This window comes from Globicephala melas, chromosome 1, assembly GCF_963455315.2.
Source record: "Globicephala melas chromosome 1, mGloMel1.2, whole genome shotgun sequence".
Classification (NCBI taxonomy): Eukaryota; Metazoa; Chordata; class Mammalia; order Artiodactyla; family Delphinidae; genus Globicephala; species Globicephala melas.
In genome coordinates, this window is record NC_083314.1 from 131,048,310 (window position 1) to 131,072,023 (window position 23,714).

A 23,714-nucleotide genomic window follows, 5' to 3' on the forward strand; every position below is an offset into this window, starting at 1 on the left:
GATGGAAGTGGGTGGGTAGATAAGGAGTGACCTGAGGTCTATATAAATTCAATTAGCCCATAATAAACTTCTCTCTTTGTTGGGTATTTTCGTTCATTTTTTTCACAACACCTTACAGCTTATTTTTTTTTTATGTTAAGGATTGTCTTTAGTTCTTATTTTAAATGGATTTGTTTTTCTGTCACTTAACCCCATTCCAAACTCATATAGTGATGTTCCTGACAGGTTGCAGAAATTAATATTAAAAAAAATATCTCAGTTATGGAATAAGTTTTCCAGTGAATATCTTACCTAAGAAAGTATTTGAAATGTATTCAGACACCTGGTTCCCCGATCGGCTCATTTCTGAAAGGTGTGTCAGCTCCCGGTTCAGCATTCTTTTGAACTGTTTATAAAGAACAAAAACGTATTAACCACCTAAAAAATAGCAAATTATCATTTTAGATGTTTCCAACTTTATCAAGAACCAAGAGACCGAGTGAGCAGACATCATTAGATAAATGATACCGTTTCTACAAAATACAATAATGTGAAATTATTCCAACGTCACTTTAGGGAAAAAAGGTTTTCTTAAGATTTCTTAGAATTAACATCTGATTTCTTTTGAAGATGCAAACATAGGAAAAGGAATTTTAACAGAGGTCAAGATCATTTCCCTTAAAAATGTAACCACATTTTAAAATACGTTTATTGGAAATTAATGCTAAAATATAATTTGAGTTAATAACCTATACAGTGAGAGGTGATTAAATGTGAAAAGTTTAAGGGAAAACAAAAGAAAAGATAAGCATCCTTTAAAAATAGACACGTGTAAAAAGAATAGCGTTAAAATACAACACAGTCTATTTAAATACAATGTAATATAACATGCCCCTATTTCACCATAAGCAGCCTCAGTGGGCTAAGTGATAACACAATTAAATCATTACAGAGGTTTTCTACTTCACAGAAAACATACACATGTAAATGTTTCACATTCTATCAAAGACACATAATGGAATCAAATTAACCCACCTTGATGTAACCCCAAGATACAGATAACAAATAGTTTGCCTCAGGCATTTTGGAATGCACTCCTTGACACAATCCACAAAAATCCCTTTGAAAGAATTCACAGTTCTGAGAGAGCAGTCCCCAAAGGATCGGGAAAGCCTTGCAGATTCAGTGGTAAAATAATCAGAACTTATGATAGACAAAGCCTCCGAAATTTAGGGCATTTTCTAATCCAAACAAAGCCCATCTTCGCACTCCATTCTTGCAAGAAGCCTATGTTCCCTGCTTCTTCCCTGGCAGAGAGAGTAATGAAATCAGGACGTGCACGAAGGTGCAAAAGCCTGTCCAAATGCATTCAGCTGGCTGGTTTGCAGCACTTATGAATTATGAATAGTCCTGGTGGCCGAAGGGGTTTCCACTCTAGATTAGTCCTGCTCAGCCGAACTCTGCAAGGAAGGAGCAATTCTTCTTTCCCGAGGGGATGCCAGACTAGGAAACACAGCCATCTTTTTAAAAGGAGAAGATTAAAATGGAGGAAGCCCCATGAATATTTAAAGCAATCCGAAGTCGGTACCCTCCCCCATTTCATCTAGGTGTTCTTCACCCTCTCTCCACTGCGGAGACCAGGACACTGCAGACGCAGCCTCCGTACAGAGCTCAGTCGCTCTAAGGGTTTCGAAGTGATGGTGTGTTTGATTAATTTACTTTCCGAACATTAAAAAAAAAAAAACATTGAAAAAGCGAGAACTGTGGCTCTTTTCAAACTAGACTTTCAGTATACAAGAATACTTTTTAAGCTAGCTTTGGGGGAGATTTTCTGCACACCAACGGCGTGCCAGTGCATTTAGACTTCTTTCACAATGAAACGAATGGGAATAGAATTAATGGATTTTGTTTTAAAAGTACTTCGTATGCAGAATATAATTTTCTGCCCTCCATCAGCTCATTAATATGCACATGAGACTGCATTCGACAAATGAATTAAACACATTTAACCTTTCCATCCAGGATCTGGAGTGAGTTAGGAAATACAAGCTATCGTTTGCTGCATGAATGGAGAATTATTCAGGGTTATGAAAGACTGTGCTGTTTTGGTATTTCAGTGTTACATCTTCTAATTCATGCTAGAAATATTTAAGAATTAAATTAATTTTTATTTTGTTTTTGCAATCTGGAGCATGCTGAGGAAGTCTTTCCTATAGTCTCTCTCTCTCTCTCTCTTTCACCTTGTCAGCTTTAGAAAGATCACAAGCAAGAAGAAAGTCTGAGACTAGAGCCCTGCAGTGGGATTCCCTACCCAGGCCCATCCCACTCCCCTCCTTCTCCCTCCTCCGTTACCCCACCCCTGGACTCCCAGGAGTTCAAGTACAGCACGTTAAAGAAATAGCGAAGCACCATGGCAACAGTCTCCACACGCAATTGGCTCTCTTCCCTGTGAGGCACTCCCCTTTCAAATCAGCATCCTGCACAGACAATGGCTTCACTTCAAGCATCCAGGCTCCCTCATGCCACTGCCTGTGCCCAGGAGACTAGGCCTTTTGAGGTGAAGCCAATGCAAGTCAGTATTGCCGTCCTTTAGCTCACTGCTCTATGCATTGTCCTCAAAGAGGCATGCACAGTCACCCTCTTTCTGGAGAACCCTGCTGGTGTACGTGTGGGTCTTCCCATGATATAATATGTTAGTAACAGTCACCAGAAATCTCTGAATTAATCATCTCAGCTAGTGTGTTTTACTTATCGAGCTGCTCTGCAATTTGAACTCCAGGTGAATCATGTAAGTTCTAAGTTGTTTATTTTTTTAAGACAAAACTGCTGTCATAATAGCCTCTCATTTTCAGTTCTCAAAAGACAGGCACTTACACTAAAGACTCAGAAGCTGAAAAAGACAGGTTTCTGTGCTCTGATGGATCAGCTGAATTTTGGCAAAGAAGCAAACTTTACTCGGAGCATTGCAAAAAAATGTCTTGTAGAAAGCATAGAGACAGATGGTTTTTTAAATTATGTCTCCGCACTAGACTTAGCCAAATGTAACATTCAAGCAATCATCCTCATTTTGGTTCCTTTGGTCTCTTAGAAATACTTAGGAAGATTTTGGAGTCAATCAGGTTCGTACTAGTTGAATAATGCCATTTCATCTCATGTATTTGGTAAATATTTACTGAACCCCAAAATGTGCCAAGCAATGCATTAAGGATATAGCAGTAAAAAAAAAAAGAAAACAAAAAACTCCCCCAAACAAACAAAAACACTTTTCATGCTTTTAATAAGCTTTCATGCTAATAGAAATAGTCAGATATATTAGGGCATGTTCGTTAACCACAACAGTTACTGTCTGCTGAGGCTGGGGCCAACTCTTTATTAGCTGTATTGACCCTTCAGCTCAGAATATAGGAGCAGCTAGAAATTCAATCATAAAAGACTAGGAAAGACTTTCCTTCTTACTTTTTTTCTATCACCTCCCATTGCCACAGGATCCTGTTGGTATACATTGTCAATCAGTCCCAACGTGGGCACAGGGAGGTGGCTCTAAGCTACAGGGCTGAGAATAAACCAAACTCCTCACCTTTCCTGCAGAGCTCACAGATGGGTTAGTGAACTCATGTAAGTAGTTAACAGCTGAAAACTACCTCTCTCCTTCTCATGCCTAAATTAGTTCTCCTATGAGCCTTTTGCTAACGGCATGACAATGCCACCAAAACCCAAAGTCATTTTAAGGCAACCATAAAACACACAACATGATGAAGTAAGCAGATGGAGGTCACTCAGTGTCAGAAACTGACCCAGTCCTTTAAATGTTGCTTAGCAACAGCCTTTGGTTTTTCCTCCTCCATAAGGGAGGGTCCAACCACATTGACTAAGGCAATCACTGCTCTCATCATAAAGCATTTATGAAGGGCCCACTTATATTGGGCTCTGTACAAACTAAGCAAGGCAGACATGGCCTTGGAGGAGCAGACAGGGGGTATCTTTTACATTCTAGTAATGCAGAGTCCAATTAGTATGATTAGTGCTGGCCTGTGTGATGAGACACGTCAAGGAACGGAATAGCTTGTGTTTGAGGTTAAGGCTATGGAGACAGTGGGGAAGCTTGGCTTACTGGGGTTTTCAGCATCTGATTCCCATACGGGAGTTGTTTCTGTTGAGCCAGAGGTAGTTACAATGTAGTAGACGAATCTAGACTTTCATTCTCAGCTCTCGATAACAGGTAACAGTCTGGTGAAGTCACCTTAGCTCTCATATACAAAATGAGAGTGATGCATGATTTTAGGATCTCAGCCCAAACCTGTCAAGATTCTATGATAAATTTTGTGGCAGCCTCCTACAGTCTGGACACATTATTTACCGGCAAGCAAAATTTCCCAGAAAACAAAACTCTCTTAACACTACAGAGAAAAACAACCCAAATCGGAAATGCTTCAGTCCAAAAGAATAGGTCACCAACAAAGGAAGAGAAGTGGCTATCATCCCTCCAGAGTTTTATATTCTAAGACCCTTGGAGTCTCCCTGTCTCCTTATCAAGTTGGGTATTCAGTCGAGATAAGAAAATTAAACAGCTCCTGAGGTTAACTGTGGCCCCAGGAGTTACGGGATTGAAAGGGAATAGACATTATTTACTTTATCAAATGCAGTAGAGAAATCCACAAACAGGAGCACACTATTTCAAAGATAAATGTGTCTCTACAACCTAAGGTACACGTATCCTATTTTTCTGTTAAGAAGCTGCCTTCACAAGAAAACCCTGTTAGAGCTTACCTAGAAATAATGTCCCCAGAGGAAATGGCCAAAGCCCCTTTTCAACACAGACAAGCAAAGTTTGTGAATGAACCCTTAGTAATACAAATTCCTCCAGTGCTTCCTTAAACTTACGCCCAACACTAGATTCATGAACACGGCCAGAAGTTAGTTATTTTCTGAAAAGGGAAAAAGATATCATTCTCTACTTAAATAATTCGATATTGTTTGCCTAGCATGTATCTTCTGTATAAAAGCATATGCGCATTTTTTTGAATAGGCTACCTTTAATAGTGGGAAGTTACTTAAAATATATAGAATAGCAAAAGCTGAAATTGAATACAAACATTTTGTTTTATGGCTTCAATTTTTCTTTGGCTTCAATGCTACTACGTACAGAGAATATTTTCTTCCGAGCCAATTTCTCCTGAAGGGATGGAACACTTCATCATTTTTCTATATTTCTCATCAGAGGACTAGTTTGGGCTTTGCTCAAAGATCCACAGTAGAGCTAGAAACTCCCCTGAAAAGTTCTTGTTAAATCAATCACACAGGAAGGCTGGACTAGAATGATCTCGGAAATTCATCCTGGTTCTAAAACTTGGTGATTCTGTCTTTCTAAGAATAAAACCATCTAGAAGAGTAATAATACAAGGGACTAGTATCGAGCACAGAACAGACCTACTTTTAAGACTAATCTGGGCTTGTTAGGGGGTGATCTGGAAATCACTTAAGAGTGAATCTTAACGATCAAAAATACTCTTCAGCCTATCAAAGGCTAGACAAAGCAGGCACTTTCCTCTCATTGATAACCTTAAGATGAAGTAAGTAGATGAAACCTGCAGATGAAAAAAAAGGTGCCCCTGAGAGGAAGACAACCTCAGGAGTCACCCTTGTGGGTGGCCGTCTGCGCAGAAGCCCATCTGTGAGACAGGCGCCTTATTGTGTGAGATCTTCCTGTTTTTGCAGAACGAAACAACCGCCAAAGTCATTAAAGTCACAATGACTTTATTAGGGACTACATTTTGACTCATATTTTACACTTGGTTAGTCATAACTTAATAAGAATTCCCGGGCATGAGAAAAAGTGAAGGGGCTGAAAATTCTGCCTGGAATCACAGAATGCTAGTAGTGGTAGAAGGAGGTTGAAACTGCAGTGGCCGGCCCAGTTTAGTGAGAAATGGAAGTAAGGCAAGCTCGTCTCTTAGTTCTGGCACTCACCTGATGTGTGACCTTGGGTAAGATGAATTACCTTCTTGGGGCCCAGTTTCTGTAGTTGTAAAATGGCAAATTTATCAGGTTCTTTCTCATTTTGAAAAACATTGCTTCTTCCGTATACCTAAGTTTACATATGAAGGAACGAAGACCCAAAGAAGTGAAGGACTCGAATTCCTAAACACCTACACTTTCCTTTGCAAAATCTGATTTAAACAACAACAATGGGAATATAGTGTACTTTTTCTAAACCCCTTTATCACACTCACAAGTCCCACAATTCTTAACATTTCAGGTTATCCGACAATGCATCTCATCTCTTGTCTCCTTTTTGTCTTTCCCTATGAACTCTACCATCTATTTGAAACTTGATGTCCAATTTCTTTAATGACATATTTGTCTTATTTGAGAGGCAAATGAAATTGAACTGAGTTGGTAATGGGGTTAAGAAAGGAATAACTTGCCATTGTCCATTAATATCCACCTAACTGGACACTATATAGTTCCATGATGGGGCATTCTAGCAGAAAAGTTCTGCTCTATTACTGGAGCAAACCCCTGGTGCTCCAAGGTGCTCGTTCTAACTGTCCATGCGCCAGATCAGAAAGAAATGCATCTAAACGTAGTAGAATTGAGTGATTCTCTTCTTAACTGTCCAGTGATATAATAATCCACAATAGATATGCAATGAAAAACAATCATGGACATCTCTACCATAATTCTGTAACAAAACATTGGCATTTATGATGAAGCTAAAAGAGAGTAAATTCCATTTGCTGGTTAGAGGACTAGTATCTGTTCAAGAGACATTTTAAAAGTCAAGGTAGGGACAAACCATTAGTGCTTTCATACAGAGAACTGAAAAAAAAATCAAAAGAATTTAAATATAACTTTGAATATAACTGCTCTACAACTTGATACTAGGTCTTGAACAGTTCTCAAAATTATTACCATAGTTGTTTCTTTTTACCCAACCGTCTAGCTATGCTCTTTGCTGCTGTCTCTTTTTCTCAGAATTTCTGGAAACTTTTCAAGAGGAGATATGGCACACATTATTGGGATGCTAAAAAACACGGACTTTTCCTAGACCCAAAGTAATCCCCATAAAAATATTTAGAGAAATTTCTCATGATCTAACATTCCCCTAACTCTGAGAGTTGCTGCAATGACACAGTTTAATAGACAAAAGACACTATATTTATACCCAAAGACTTATATTTTCATTATGCATTTTAACTATATATACATATATATGTATATATATGTATAAGCTATGATTTATAAATATAGTGTGTGAGTATATATATGTTTTCACATACGTAGGGTTTCTAGATTTAGTAAATAAAAATTCAGGATACCCAGTTAAATTTAAATTTCAGATAAACAACAAATGTTTCTTTTTAGTATAAACATGTCCCAGATATCACATGTCCTAAATATCCCTTAAAGAGACTGGATTTCAAAGTCATACACTCATAATGTGTAAGGTTTAGAGGTACTGTATATTTTTAGATAATTTAAAATATTCAAACTTGTTCTTTTTGACAGAAGTCTTTCCTTCTGATGAAAAACACCTGCAACTGTTACTGAAGCTTAACAGTTTCATTTTATGTACCTGACCTTTCCCTTTTAATATGGTTGTTAATAGTGACAGACCCCCAAAAAGGTACTATGACAGACTGAGGATGCTGGCCTGATAATTACACACAGCAGAGGCTTTATTTTTCTACAGATGACAAAAATCACAGTAGCAATGAGAAAAATCAAGGAATCAAGGTAAGCTATTTAGTTACTCTTTTGTTTTTCCATTTAAGCCTTCTACAGCTTCTTCTGTGCACGATGGCTAATATTTAACCTCAAGCTTCTAAAGCCAGTTCCAGGGCCATGGGACGTTAATGCGATTCCAAAGCAGAAGACTAAGGTTTCTTTTGAATGATTACATAGCCAGAGGTTCTACAACTTGTTACATTTTTAAAATTAGAAATCTTACCATGGATCAGACCCACGGTCCTTTCAGTTTAGTGTCCACTCCCGACCAGCGGAAAACACGACCTATGCTTCAAGGCCTTCATATTTAACTTGAAAGCAATGCCACAGAACAGGAAAATCATCCCCCAAACATTCTACGTTCTTTTCATAACCCCATAAAAATTGGTCATGATTTTCTTTAAGAACTGATTTGCAATTTTATCCTATAACATCTCCTGGGTTGCTTAAAATCTTGCATTAAATATTGCCTTATTAAAATTTCCACTATTTTTGCAGCCATAAAAATCTACCATAGCTGATTTTTGAGATTACTACTATACCCCTTTTAAACACAATATGCAGCATACCTTGTGTTTAATATTAATTATATTGATTTCAGCTAGCAACTTTCACATACCCTTTGAGATAAAAGACAACGGGATGCTTCAAAACGTCCCCTGGGAACCGCTGCTTCTGGATTAGCAGTTTCCCAGGGTTGGGACAGCCGCTTAGTCTGGAAATGTTCAAGATCAACTCTAGGGACCATCAAATAAATAAAGAAAATCCCTGGGTTACATAGAAATATCCTTTTCTTCCCTGGATAAATATATGTTATCTGTTGGTATTTTGGTAATCCCTACGCTAGAATACGTCCTTGCAAATTGAGAAGAATCTACCATAGGTTAGAGATTTGAACATATTTTTAAATCATAAAGGATGAATGCAGTAGTCTTAAGTAATTTTAGCCTCAAAAAAGACAGTTATACTTGTTTTGCATTTTGTTTTTCCTATTATTAGCTACCAAAGTTTAGAAGAGATGGATGGATGCTTTGCAGAACAGCATACCCCCAGATGTACAGGTTTGTTGGGTGCATGAAACTACTTATAAAAGTAGTTTCAGAGTTAGATGCATAGGTTATACATGAAGTAGAAGGGGTTCTGACTACAGGATGGCCTTACCAGTGGGGTCTAACAGCATAAATAAGACTCTAACAGCAGACCCAACATCATAATAACATGACATAGGATCAGCTGAGTATACAACTGGGTCTGAAAATAAAATCCTATCTTGTAACTTAGACTGAGAAACTTGGCACATCGTTGAGTTTCTTGGAGACTAAGTTTTTCTATCTTTAAAATCGGAAGGTTAGAAACAATATATATACAGTGGTTGGTAAGGTGTCTGAGACTGTTGTAGAATTTGTACTTAAAACTGAGTTTTTCTCTGAATTTTCAAACAATCTGAGCTCTTGGCACCTTTTTCACTTGGTTTGCATCTGGGTGGAGGTTTTGGTTGGCTCTTTAGCACCTAAACTCTTTTCTTTTCATTGTTGACAAGAAATTAACTACAGAATTTCCCTGATATGCTGCTGCAGGTGTGATGCAGTGCTATGTCATATAGATTACGTGACACATGAGTTACTCATAGAAGTTCTGGCTCGCTGGTTGACATTTAGACTATTCATCAGTCTAAGAAGTGTAAACCAGAATTGCCAGAAAGATAGATGAAACCTGTCAGATAAAGCCATAACTCAAAATGGCCTTGTGTTAAAGCCATACCTTTAAAAAGTTTATTTTGGAGATGTCGAGCTGTTTCAAATCTAGCCTTTCATGATTTCATGACTTAGCCAATTTCCTCAAATTTAGAGACTTCAGAACTCTTTATGAATTAACCAGAAGCCATGAATGGCCACAGATTGCCTGACATAAGGACAACTGTACCAAGCATGCATTTTACTCAGATTTCCACAGTTCAGGTCAATCCAGCAGCATCTCTGAATTAATTGAATATGTGGCCAAGGTGGGGATGAGAGGAGTACCAGCAATATGTCAGGAATGAAAAATACAACCAAACAATGGCATAATGACTAAGCTCCTATGCCCCAGACACAACAGATACGGCAAATGGCTGAGTTTTAGACACAACATGTATTCACAGAGCATTCCCAGCTGAGTGTGCAGTGGCTATTGTCAGTCTCTGTAGAGCTTAGATTCTTGTCCACAGGATGCAGACTTTTCAAGAGAAAGGTAAGCTGAATACCCCGATGTTGAACCAAACAACCAACCAAAAATGTGCTTCATATTTCTGCTCACGAGGAAAGAACATTTGTCCCCAAGACTTTGTTCTGTGTTATCTGATTGCATTTGGGGAAGGCTCTGGTGCAAGCTTTTGCTGCTTCTGAGGGTACTTTGAAGAGCCACTGTGAACCAGATGGGAATTTCTCATCAAAGCTAACAATTAGAAAAACTAGAATTGGTCATGGGCAGCACCTATGTGTAGCACAGTACAGTGCAACAGGAAACAGGATTCTTAGGTTCTAATAGATTTGCCACTAACAATATAGTTGGTCCTCAACAAATTAAGTTTCCGAGCCATCATGCACGTGATCCAACAAATATTTATTTGAATGCCTAGAGCTATTCTAAATGCCAGAACTACAATAATGAACAAGGTAGACACAATTCATGTCACCAATAACCTTACAGTCAAAGGGAGGAGATTAGTAAAAACCAAGTTCTACAACAAAAACAACAAAAAACATCAAAAATCATAAATTGTGACAGAAAATTGTAAAACAAATAAGCTACTGACTTAGGATAATTAGAGAAGACCTCTCCAAAGAGAAAACATCTAAGCTGAGGTCTGAAAAATAAGAAGGTCGAGCTCTAGCTTTAAAATTCTATGAGTATATGTTTTGTTGGCAAGGCATAGAAGAATATAATAAATTACCCTGTGGATTTCCTCTTAATTATTATTATTATTATTTTTAAAACTTTTATTGGTGTGCAAAATATACACAAAATAGTGTACAAAATGACCATACTTGTTTAACAAGCACTCAGGTAGGAAACGAGAATATTACCAGCAAAAAAGTCCATTTTGCTCTCTTCCAATCATTAACCACCACATTTCAAAGGTAACATCCTGATAAAAAATATTAGTTTTTCCTGCTGTTGTTCTTTTATAAAAATGTAAACATACATCATACTAATCTTTTGGTTTTCCTTTTAATTACTATTTTTAAGTCATTTGACTTTGAAGTAAAGAGAACAGATTTGATTCTAAGCATCATGATTTAGTGGCTGAGAGTCTTGAACACAGCTTGTAGCTTGGTTTCACATTGAATATGGAGATATACTAATACGTTCCTCTTGGTGAGCATCAGATGAGATAACATAGGTGGGAGTGCTGTGTATGGAGCAAAGGGCTCTTCAGATAGGTTTCCTTACCATGCTATCTTGGATCTGGCAACACAAAAATAACAAACAGCTATACACTTAAAGACAGTGGCCCTTTACGTAATGCTCTATCTTGGTACTGCAGGAAGCTTTGAGAGCAAATAAGCTGTAAGTGAAGAAATGGGCCTTAAAAATTTCTACACTGCCCCATAATTAATGTTCCCTTGGGCAAAACCAGAGTCCTTGGGAAAGTGCAGTCCTGGCTCATGTAGTTAGATTTGAAAAGTGTTCAAAGAAGAAAAATCTCTCCTGAATTACTTCTTACCAGTATCTCCTCCTTCTTCATTACCTTTACCAAAAAGCTCATTTTTTACTCATTTTAACTCAATATATTTATTTTACTTAAAAAACAAGAGAATCCAGTCTTGCCCAGGGGTTCATGTTTTTGTTTGTTTATTTTGGCAAAGTTCTCCTATTTTAGGATTTATCAAGGGCCCTGAAAAGCCTTTTTTTGAAAAGCAATCTATGACCTTTCAAAGTTAGAAATTTTACTATTTTACTATGCAGCATTCAACAATGACCTTACCTTAATGCTTCAAACATACAAAAAAAGATTATTAGTAAAGGAGTATTTTTAATTAGCAAAATAAAGCAAAATGAACAAGCAAAATAAAATGAACGTACTGAAATTAAATTATACTGATTTTAAAGTGTTTAAAAAATAATACTGATAAATCTTGAGATATTATCAGGGACGCTCCCACGCAATTGGTAAGACAGATGCAAATCAATGTGGTGCAACTAGATCTTAAATGTGTTAAAATACAGCAGGGAAAAATTCAGTGGCAGCTCATCCTGTCAAGAACACAAGTAATGTACTAGCCCTGGCCAAGAAAAACATACCCATTGCATCAATAAACGCAGATCTAGCTAAATCATTCTGACTCAATTACAGAATGGAGCCAGGAGCAGTGATTGCAATGGACAGGGACTGAGGCAGGGAGGGCACTGTGCCCTTTCATCTTGGTGGATGGGTAGCATTTGGTCAGTGAAACTGACCCTTCTGGGCTATCTACAGCAGGAGTTGGAGTCCATCTCATTAGTGACCCGTCAGAAAGTCTCTAGTCTTCTCACAGGCAAATGGGTGTGCAAAAGGATACTGGAAATGCACATTACCCCTGGATAGTCTAAGCATGTTCCATGAATTTAAAGTTTTTGAAAATGCAAAAAAATGTTTCCATCTTTAAACAGTGCTGTGCCCACCAGTGAGGTCATTACCCGTCCTAGCATTGGTCAAAACCAGGATAAGCTATCAAAACTCCCAATGCCAACAAATGTCCTAAATGACCAAAACAAGTAGAACTGCAGAGAGCTTTTCCAAATAAAACAAAACCAAAATCAATTACCACCAACTGACAAAAGCCTTCATCTGCTTTTCACTTCCCTTCTGACAGACAGAAGTAGAGCTATGCCTCCTTGATAATTTTTAGCCCGACTATCTCTATAAGCAAATGTGGAGCTTCAAAAATGCAAAGCAGAATTTCAGGACTCAAGAGCTTGCAAACTGGAGCAGACATAAATAAAACCCCAGATAATGAAAATGTTAGCTATGATATTAACCAATAAGATAGCTAAGAGGATGGTCTATGAAAATTTGATCCAAGTCAGGGTAGCTAAGGCAGGGTTTCAAAAAAAGAAAGCCAAGAAGTCTAGCAGACCAGGAGTAGGTTCATAGTACAGGGCCTGATGATGTATTGGAGCCAAAGGGAGGTTTTCTAGGCAACAGGATACCAAGAGACGGGTAGAGCCAACGTTCCTTCATTCTCAGGTTATAATAAAACTCTTCCTTGTTTTCAATAGATCTTCTGATATCGAGGGTAGAGAGGAAGTTGGAAGTCCACTGTTGGGAACAACCAGAGCTACTAAAATTTTAGTCTATTTTTTTCAACTCTGTCAGTTCTTTTCCTATACTCAGCTGATTATCCTGGTTATTAAATAATCTCCTCTCCCCCCTTTCACCCCCAGCAGTGAAATCTCCTTTTACATATTTTAACTTTTAAATTCAAGTCTTCTGTATCTTATAACGGCTAAAAAACTAAGTTTTCTTATCCATCCAGGAGTTGAAAATTTTCTTTTCATTTCCTACATTATATGCTAAGAAAATTTCTAACTTTTTCCTACTTGATAAAATAAGTAATGATTAGCAATGGGTAAATATCAAAAAAGCTAAAGTTAGACTATCAAGGATATTTTGGCATGGAATGATTTCCCTTAATAAACATTATCCACTGGTCCCTTTTTATTGGTGGAGGATATGTTCCACCCCCAGTGGATGCATGAAACTGAAGATAGTACTGCACTCTATATATATACAATGTTTTTTCCTATACATTCATACCTATGATAAAGTTTAATTTACAAATTAGGCACAGTAAGAGATTAACAACAATAAATACTAAAATAAAACAATTATAACAATATATTGTAATAAAAGTTACGGGAATGTGGCCTCTCTCCCGAAATATCTTATTGTACAAATTTAATGCTTTTTCCGTCTCAATTAAGTACTTATCACACAGTGTGGCCATGACTTTTGCAGCTTGAGGAGCAAAACTGGCACAAATTTATTTTTTCTTTTTCACAATTTCACCAATAGAAGATTTATTCTTACCATAGATCTTAGCAACCTCAGCATGTGATTTTTTTCTTTCCTTATTGAGAACTTTTACCTTTTCACTTAAAGGAAGCACTTTATAACTTCTCTTTGGCATATCTGAATGGCCAGCAGCACTACTCTAGTGCTTTGGGGCCATTATTATGTAAAATGTAAAGTAAGGGTCACTTGAACACAAGCACTGAGATACCAGGACAGTTGATCTGATAACCCCCGCTGGCTACTAAGTGACTATTGGGCAGGATATGCTGGACAAAGGGGTGAATCACGTGCCTCCGGGTGGGTGAAGTGGGACGGTGTGTGATTTCATCACGCTAATCAGAACAGCGCGCAATTTAAAACTTAGAAATTGTTTACTTCTGGAATTTTCCATTAAATATTTTTGGACTGCAGTTGACCACGGGTTACTGAAATGGTGGAAAGCAAAACCACAGATAAGGGGGAGGGACTACTATAAACGAGATAATCAGTTCTTCCCAAGTCATTTTCCCTTTATTTTTTCCTGCATCTGCTCATTTTAAGTAGTTAGGTTAATAGTTCAGAGTTTGTCAATGTTTTATGGCAAGATATTCGCAACATGTGCTTAACTCAGACATCTGAGTTAAACATCAAAACTCATCTTGAGCTACCTAAACACATCAAAATGTATCTCTATCTACTGTAAATGAGGTTTATTTGATTTAAAACGTTGACAAGGCATTAATTACATCAATATTGTTTCTAAATGTGTGGCTGCCAACACTGTTGAACCCAACTCCACCAAGATGTTGATGACACAGCTCAAGAATCCAGAAATCTTATTTGAGTTGGGAGAGCTTTGCATAATTTGCGCCACTGGGCAGAAACATTCTGGGGTACAGGGATAGGGTCAACCTGAGATCACTGTCTTCGTTTCTACTTCCTAAGCCAACAGCTCTGCTAAGTACCAGAGAGAATTGGAACGTTGACTATTTTTCTACCAGTTGGTAAAACTCTCCAATTTATCACCTTCAGTTTCAGAGAGAGGAAAGGAAGAAATAGAAAGAAACTGAAGGAGTTTTACTAATCACAGGGTTTTTACTACTTAAACTTTGGCATTGGGATCAGTGGGAAAGCAAATAAGTATCAAAGCCTTAAAAATGTTGCCTTTTAATCCATTAATTCCATTTATGGGAATCTAACCTAAGAAAAGAATGAAGAAATAGGCTATTATGTTAACTGAAAAGGTTGGAAATAAATTATCTGTAGGGTAGCATTTCAATTATGTGAGGATGAAAATGTTAATCCTGGTTGCCTTAATGAGGTTTTTATCTGATGATATATGTATGCATATATATGTCTATTATATTAATATGTATTAATTCAGATATATTAATATGTATAGTTATTCAGAAATTGAAAAAGCAAAGAGAAGAAAAACAAAACAACCAATGCCAGGGACATTTAAAGTAACTTGCTCCAACTATTTCCTGCTAGATTTTGATCACACAATTTTCAGGAATACTAAATAGTTCTCTTTACTTGAAATGATTAAGACATGTAGAGCTTTTATTCATGAAGAGTAATGAGAAGGTTAAAACTCATTGCAAGCTAAAGAGGGAATGTCCCACGTCTTTCTTAAGCTTAATCAGCTTTTTGCTGAAGATGAAGAGCAAGCTGGATTTTAGTACCTTAATCTTCCACTAATTAACCTGATGACTCTGGAGAAGTCATGTCATAATAAAATTACTTTTCATTTAGATTTCTTTTTTATATTTTACAAAGATCTGTGGAGCATATTAGATATTTAACCCTCAGTTTTTATAATCCTCATCTATAAAATGAAGTCTTAAAATAGGTAATACCTATGGCTCCATTATGGGCTCAAAGTTCGGGAATTTTGTCTAATGCAACCGCATAAGACTATAGCTAGAAAGAATACATTCAGGTCTCTTTTGGTTAGGCTTATCAACTTTTACCATCCATACTGACCAAAGACATTATATAGTTGCCAGATTATCACTCCACTTTGCCCCATTTGATTAGCTTTAGCACACAGCCTATGTGGTTGAGCTGGACAGATATTTTTATTTAATGATAACACCTCTTCTTACTGTTTTCTTTCCAAAATAACCATTTTAAATTTTCAGATATAAAATGCCAAGACCTCTTGTCTTAAATGCAATTTTTTTTTTTTTTTTTTTTTTTTTTTTGCAGTACACGGGCATCTCACTGCTGTGGCCTCTCCCGTTGTGGAGCACAGGCTCTGGACACGCAGGCTCAGCGGCCATGGCTCACGGGCCCAGCCGCTCCGCGGCATGTGGGATCTTCCCGGACCGGGGCACGAACCCGTGTCCCCTGCATCGGCAGGCAGACTCCCAACCACTGCGCCACCAGGGAAGCCCTTAAATGCAAATTTTTTAAACTGGATAAGTCACTTTTACCTTCTGGTATCTGTACTCAAATTTCATTTTTATAATTTGCTGCGGGTTATAACATTACGCACTATGCTGTTACCAAAGAATAAAGGGAACTGGGCCATTTAGAGTTTTAAAATGACTATCTTTAAGATGACCATATTCTGAATAGCTAAAAAAAGGAAAAAACAGATGAAATTGAGCCATGCAGATGAATTTTCTTTTCAATAAGTTCACTAAACTTCAATCTCTGAAGGTTTTTAAATGGCAAGTAATTAGCTGAAGAAACATGTGACTCATGAGCAGAATTGTATGATTTATAGCTTTTAAACTCTACTCCATAAAGAGAAAAAAGTATCAGGCACTTTTTAAAGAGAAAAAGATTATCAGTGACTTCCCACAACAGAAACAAAAGAAACAGGAGTTTTACTGTCTTCTTCATTTCTAAATAACTTAACAGTCCTTTCTTTGTGGAAACACTTGGCTACTTTAAAGTAAATCAAACAAAGGAAGTTACAGTAAAATATCCAAGAGACTAAACAGTTTGGCACCAGTTGAGGGAAACATCACGTACAACTGGGCAAGACAGAGAGGGGTTGGCAGATCCCTGAAAAATGCTAAAGTGGAGGGATGTGCAGAGATGCACGGTGACAACTGGCACAGAGCCTTCTAGAGTGTGAAATCTATTGACCGTGGCACAAGTTTGCCCTGGTATCTTCTGATTTGGTAAGTCCTGGCTTCCAGAGCTGAGCTATCTCTACTTGCTGAGCACACGTTTACTTAGAAGTAAGATGTGCTGGAAGAATAGCACAAGAACAAGCTCCACCCTTGGCCTTTTCTTTCATAGATAACAATGGCATGAATCTGGGGAGGCTTCTAGACCGGGGCATACTCTAAAAGAAAAAAAACGATGAGAAAGAAGTATAAAAAGATGTAAAACAAACCTTTATTCCATTGACATGGTGTAATTCTATTTTTCAAAACTAGTGTTCTAGATTTATACTTGTACTCTAAACATAATTACCTGATTTTTTTAATGTGGAGAGAAAGGCTCCCATTAAAATGACTTATTTATTCTATTTTGAGAATATCAGCTCTTATCAGCTAGCCAGAGGTGCACCAATCAATGGTAGTGTTCCTTCACTTCATTCCTTCTTGTTTTTTAGAGATTTGTTCACTTGGGTACTTTCAAGTGAGTTAAGTGGGCTAAATGGATTAGAATTCAGTGGAGAAAATGGTTCTGTAAATACCAATGCAAAAGTATTTCAATTAAGTAAAACAGATTACAGATCAAATTTACTACAAAGTACTAAACAAATTTCAAAATCTTCGATTTAGGTTTTGATAAGAATAGAACGTGGAATACTGACTTACACTCAATAATACAACTCTATTTTGTCAGAAAGAGTAACTGAAATAATGTTGGATAAAGAATAAACAACTTAATTTTCTATTTCATCTCTGCATGAAGACAAATCTAAGGGAGACAGTCTCCATGTTACTTCTAGGAAATTTCCCTATATTGATTACTGCTACAGAAACATCGCTCTTCTGTTTTATGGTCATATTGCATGCATTGGAAAGGACATAGTATATGATGAAATTGCCCCAATTATTTTAATCGTAATAAAATGAAAAAAATTACAGGAATAGCCTCTGTTTTCTTTTTATTTTGGGGGTTGGGGGAGGGAGGGTAGGTAAAAGGGAAATTAGATGGTAGGCTAAAGTCCTTTAAACAAAACTTACTATCTTATCTTAGGTCATGTTAGAGAAGACTTTGGGGAAAAAAATAGACCTTGAATTTAGCAAACTGATACAGTGGATTAGTTTAATATCATTATTTACAGTTTTATGGATGCCTTTAGAACCATTTTCTATAACTATGGTTATTCTTCCCCCTCTTCTATGTTAATGGACACTGCTTCCCAGCCACAAAGACAGAGCTGGAGGTTATTAATGGCCAATTTAGAGGCCCAGAATATGGTAATTGCAGATTAGGATTCTGAACCAGACCTACCCATCAGTGATAGCCAGAGTTAGAAGAATAAGACCTCCCAGAAACCACAACAAAATTCCCTTATAAGAATGATTAACTATCTCTTTATTTCTATATTTATCTGTCCCATTGGGGTCATTGGTGGTGAGTCAGATGGCCCTGGGTATGAATCCTGGCTCTCATCTTTACCTTAGGCAATTTATTTCAACTCTCTAAGCCACACTCTACTCATCTGTAAAATGGGGATAATAACAGTACCTATCCAAAGAGTTGCTGTGAGTATTAATGACAGAATGTAGATCAGGAGCTTAGCACAATATCTGCACACAAAGTATACACCTGCAAAAATAGATTGGTTGTTCACTATTATTATTCTATTGACAAATACAAGAGCTGAAGTAGACCATGGAGACAGTCCTCTCCAACAATTTTTTTTTGTAGTTAAGAAAATGCAAAGATTCAAAATGATTTAATTGTTTAAGATAAAACACCTCAATAAAGGCAGAGCTAGAACTCAAACTCATGGCTTATTCCCAGGCTCTTTCCACTTTGCTGTCTCTAGTACCATACATATCTGAGCAGTAGAGAAAGAAAAATTGGACCAAAACACTGTATGAGTCCCCCTCTTGGCCATCAGAACTGATTTTTATTCTATTCTGCCCTCTAATCCGAGGTCTCCTCCAACATTTGTGGAGCCACATATCATAAGTCTAATTGTATAAGGATATAAATTGAGCTGCCTCCAATACTCCTACTTTGACAGACATCCCTTCCTATGGAAGGCCAGATTGAATTTAGAAAACTTGAACACCTTGGATATGGTAGGGCAGGGGGATCTAGTTCATGGACCACGCCCTGCCCCATTCTTTCCCCATGTCCTAGCACCACCAGGGACCTTGTATGTGGGTCCCATAAGTACACCCTCTGCTTAGACAGCCTGCATGTCCAAGCTTCTCCCACACTACTGTCTCAAGCCAGATTGCTGCCTCTTGGCTACTCCTTGGGCTTAAAGGTATGCTTTCCTGTAGCACACCCAGGTAAGAGGCCTGCATAGGCCCTGGAAGTGAGTTCAAAGCCATTTGAGCAGACAATGTGAGGGTAGATGCCGTATGGAAGGGGGAGCACAGGTGCTCCCTCGACCCAGCTGCCTCCCCAGGTCCTGGAGCAGAGTACAGCTGGGTACAGACTAGGCTAGGCTCTCTATAAGCACAGTGCCCAGGAAGAGGGGTCCTCCTGCCCCATGGGGGGCACTGCTCTAATCATGTCATTCAATTTTGCGCCAAAGTGGAATTAATCCCTTTCAATAATTGGTTACCTGTCTATCATCTTCCCAACAGAGTTCTAAGATGAATCCATTGATCAATAAAATCTATTTCCTTTCAGTTCTGCTGGATCCAACATTTCCCATCCTTACAAATTATACGACTGGATAGAGAATGACTCACCAACTGTACGGGAATCAACCTATCATGGTCACATTCCAGTGACATGCAGCTTGGGTCCCAGGTGGCTCCAGGCTGGTAGAATTCGATGACTTAATTCCCTCCCACCCAAGAGCACAGGCAAGTAGTTGGCTTCACGTTTGGTACTCTAGTACGGCTACAACCTGAAGAATCGGAAAAATAAACCTGTAGAGCTGAGAGGACTCATTTCCCCTGTCATGGTATCCGTAGCGGACTTTCTGATGCCCTTGAGAGGAAAAGGTCCGTCTGTCTCCCGTTCCCATCTTATAGACTTCCTTAGCAAACATTTACTGCAATGCTGGGTCCTGGTGCTCCATTCTCAAGAGAGTACTGATATTATTCAGGACTGCTCTTTTCAACAACAGAACATCCATTTTCATTGATAAGGCCCAAACCTTTGTACTACACATAAAATAGCCCCAGGGCAAAGCTAGTTGAGAAAGAAAAGTGTAGTGGGGGACTTGTGGGGGAAAGTTAGGTCAGTGACCAGCTGCTTGAAGATAGCTCCTTACTGGGTATTACATCTTTTTTTTTTTTTTTTTTTTTTTTGCGGTACACGGGCCTCTCACTGCTGTGGCTTCTCCCGTTGCGGAGCGCAGGCTCCGGACGCGCAGGCTCAGCGGCCATGGCTCACGGGCCCAGCCGCTCCGCGGCATGTGGGATCCTCCCGGACCGGGGCATGAACCCGCGTCCCCTGCATCGGCAGGCGGACTCTCAACCACTTCGCCGCCAAGGAAGCCCCTGGGTATTACATCTTTTGAAAGACATTCAACATGCCGGGTACGAATAACCCCTTTGACATTTTTCACCTGAAAATTTTAGGTCAGAGACACTGTTTCTCAGTCAAAGCTCCCTCTTTCCCCTCAGTCACAACGCCACCTCACTGGGATTGTTCTGTGTCGGTCCTTCCTCAGCCACTGTTGTTGCAACTCTGTACTTTTCAGCCTGCGTCTGTCAGGAAGGAGACAGGAAATTCTAGTCACCCTCACAGCAGCTGCGCCATTCCTCCTCTCCTCCTCCAATGACGTCGGTTGGCTTTGGTGACACGAGGTCAGGAACTGAGCTACAGTGAAGGTCAGGAAGATAGGTCAGTGTTTATGCCGCTGTTGGGCTGGGGACCCTGCTGAGGCTATTTGCTTTCTTCCTTTCTATACTGTTTCTCTTTCCGTTCCTCTTTTTATAATGCGCAGCCAAAGCATCCTGTTTTCAAAACATCTGACTGTTTTGCCACTGAGGAACTCATGCTCTGATGCATTTCGCTGAAGCGTAAGACAATTCTTCTAATTCAGGAGGTGATAAAAGTTGAAACAAAAAATTAATGAACAAATCTAAGAAGGCAATCTGTGGTTAAAGAAAACAGCTCTCACGCGTCTAGCTGCTGGCAGAAGGTTCACTAGATATCCTTTTCATCTTGAAAGACAGTGTCATTGCCCTGTAAAACTCCTACTTAATTTATTCCATCTTGTTGTAATTCTTGGGGGAAAATAATCTACAATACTGACCCACCTGGCTGCATCTTTCCCTGTAATTCTGGAATTCCATTTGGCCTGTGGCCAGCATTAAGGAATGAGGGAAATTTGAGCCAAGGGAAAAACTATGTTTCTGTAAGTCACAGAAACAGTTCCTCATCTTACTCTCTGGGCTCTGAAGCACACTTGGGATGGTTGCAATCTTTGAGTCACGGTTTTCTTCAAAAGGGTTAAGAAAAAGCAACAAACAAATCCATCCCTACCCAGATGAAGTGAATATAAAGACTACTTGTTTTCCTCTACTAGACGCAGTTGACGTTCTACCATTAGCATGTAGACTGGCATACATGTAATCTCCAAACCCCTAAGCAAAACACAGGCACTCCCATCACCACTCTCATGCAAGTTCAGAGGCTGCAAACAAAACTCAGCAGTCACTTAGCTGATCAGAACTAGAGACAGATGGTTTTATGCAAAGATGTAGCAGATGCTATTAATAAGTTATCACTTATTGAACTTTTGCTTCACATCAGGGGCCTTGCTGAGTGCTTTAGACGCATTATCTCAATCTTCACAGCAACCCCAGTAAGGTAGGGACCACGTTCATCCCTGTTTTACATATGAGAAAGTTGAGTCTTAGAGCAGTTAAGTAAGTTGGCCAAGGTCAAGTAGCTAAATGATAGAAACAGGATCTGAACCATGATCTTTGGACTCCAAAGCCCATGCTTTTCACAAACTTCCTGTATAGAACATCTTCACACTTACTTCCAAGTCTGTAACTCAGAGATTTGCCACAGCTCCTGTGTTCAGTGAGAGTAAGCAGAAGATGATCGAAAAAGACTACACAGTAATGATGATGATGACGATGATGATATTTTTAAACAGTAGCTCAGATGGAACACTCAAATAACTTTGAGAATATTTAAAATTAAATGTGAATTTTAGTTTTACCACAGATAATTCAGTTCCCCCTAAACTGGTATAGATCAATTTCTTTTTGGTGGCGACAATAATATTCACATTATATTATATTATATGTGCCATGGATTAACCCTGAGATGATTATCAGTATAATCAAGACTTTGAGATTGGGGGTAGGTAAAAAGAGAGCTAAGTAAAGAGAGACAGATCTTTTTAAAAATTGAAACTGACTTCAGCTGTCATCTGGACATTATTCATCCACTGGGTAATTGCTTTGCCCTACAACCTCTCCACTGTAGCTCTAGAAATAGGTGAAGCTGCATGCCTTCTACTTAAGCTAACTGTGTCAGCATTAAGGTTTAGCCCTTTCTTTAGGGTTAGCCCTATTCAACTTTCATTGCTTCCTGCACAGGACACCATAAAGGAGGAGCGGAAGCCTGAATTCTCACTAGGTCCTACACAGTCCCTGGTGTCAGAGCCTCAGTAACTATACACTGAATATGAGATCATTTGTAATAAATTTGCAAGATAGACAATGTCTAATTTCAGCACTCCAGACACAAACCTGGTTAGAATCTACAAGGCATCAACAGTCGAAACGAAAACTAATGGCAATTTGCAGTTTCTCAATGAGTAATCTTTTTCTCCAGGGGGAGAAAGTTGCCCACTGTATCTTAGTGACTCCAGAAGAAAGTTCAGGGTGTCCTTTATGGTGAAACCTGCTAAAAAACTACCCCTAAATACCAGATCTCCATCTTGCATGTGTATCAATGATCACAAAATGCAAAGAACAGAGTATCCGTGAATGTTTCACAGGAGGCTAAAGCCTGTGTGAAAATCCTCCTACATGAACTCCAGTGTGGTTTGGAGAAGTTATGCAGTTACGCCCTCCTCATGGGGAAGCAGCTGGTTGAGATTTACAACAGCCTGGAAAAACCCAGAATTTAGCTTCAATTGAGAACTTCAGAGAAAAGTCAGTAAATAGTTAAAACTCAAACCTTTTTTTTTCCCAAGTTGAATCTGAACTAAAATTTGAGAGAGGCTTATTTTTTTTGCCCTTTCATTAACCTATGAACAAGAGTAAGAAAAGTCCACTCTCTACACCACCCCCTCTTACCCCGCCAACCTTCAGGACATGATGCTTCCTCTACTCAGATCCTCTGAGCAGGAGCCAGCAAGTCTCGAAGGGAAGGTGATACTTTTAACCCCAGGAAAAAGGGAGGAGGGACACACATGCGAGGCTGGAAAGGGCATGTTGGCAGGTGTGGAGCAAAATCTCTTCCCAGCCCCAGAACCTTAAGACAATAAGATAATACCTCAGGCTAGGATGATTGGGGATTTTGAAATGTGTATTTATGAGGGTGCAGTGTTAAGGCTTTCAATTAAAATCATACATACACAGACACATATATATGTGCATATAGATAGATAGATGATAGATAGATAGATATAAAATCAACAGTCTCCAAGAGAAAAATACAAACAAAAAGCAACAACTCTCACTACATAAATTAGCACTCTAAATCCAGGTGTTACTTAAACAAATGATATAATGGTAGATAATTAAAGCTCTTCAACACTAAGTTTTGCCTGGGCATGGTACATAAAACCATTTCTTTGCAGTACGGGTGGAACTTCATTTCATATGATTCCACTTTGTAAAGCAGCAAACTTTTAAAAAATAACTTTCTTTTTTGGAGACAAAGTATATTGTTTCTTTTTTTAATC

General features: G+C 38.6%; 1 protein-coding gene across 6 annotated transcripts in view; it reads right to left on the reverse strand.

Moving 5' to 3' along the window:
* The window catches only part of PDE4B (phosphodiesterase 4B), a 592,044-nt gene that overhangs the window by 17,391 nt on the left and 550,939 nt on the right, over window positions 1-23,714 (reverse strand). For 5 of the 6 annotated variants that reach the window (XM_060304629.2, XM_030865864.2, XM_060304618.1 and 2 more), the window contains one exon: window positions 292-385. In XM_060304629.2, coding sequence (XP_060160612.1) covers window positions 292-385 — 94 coding nt within the window. Of the gene's footprint in view, window positions 1-291; window positions 386-1,014; window positions 1,551-23,714 lie in introns of those variants that run through there. The other variant, XM_060304638.1, reaches the window with a different exon arrangement.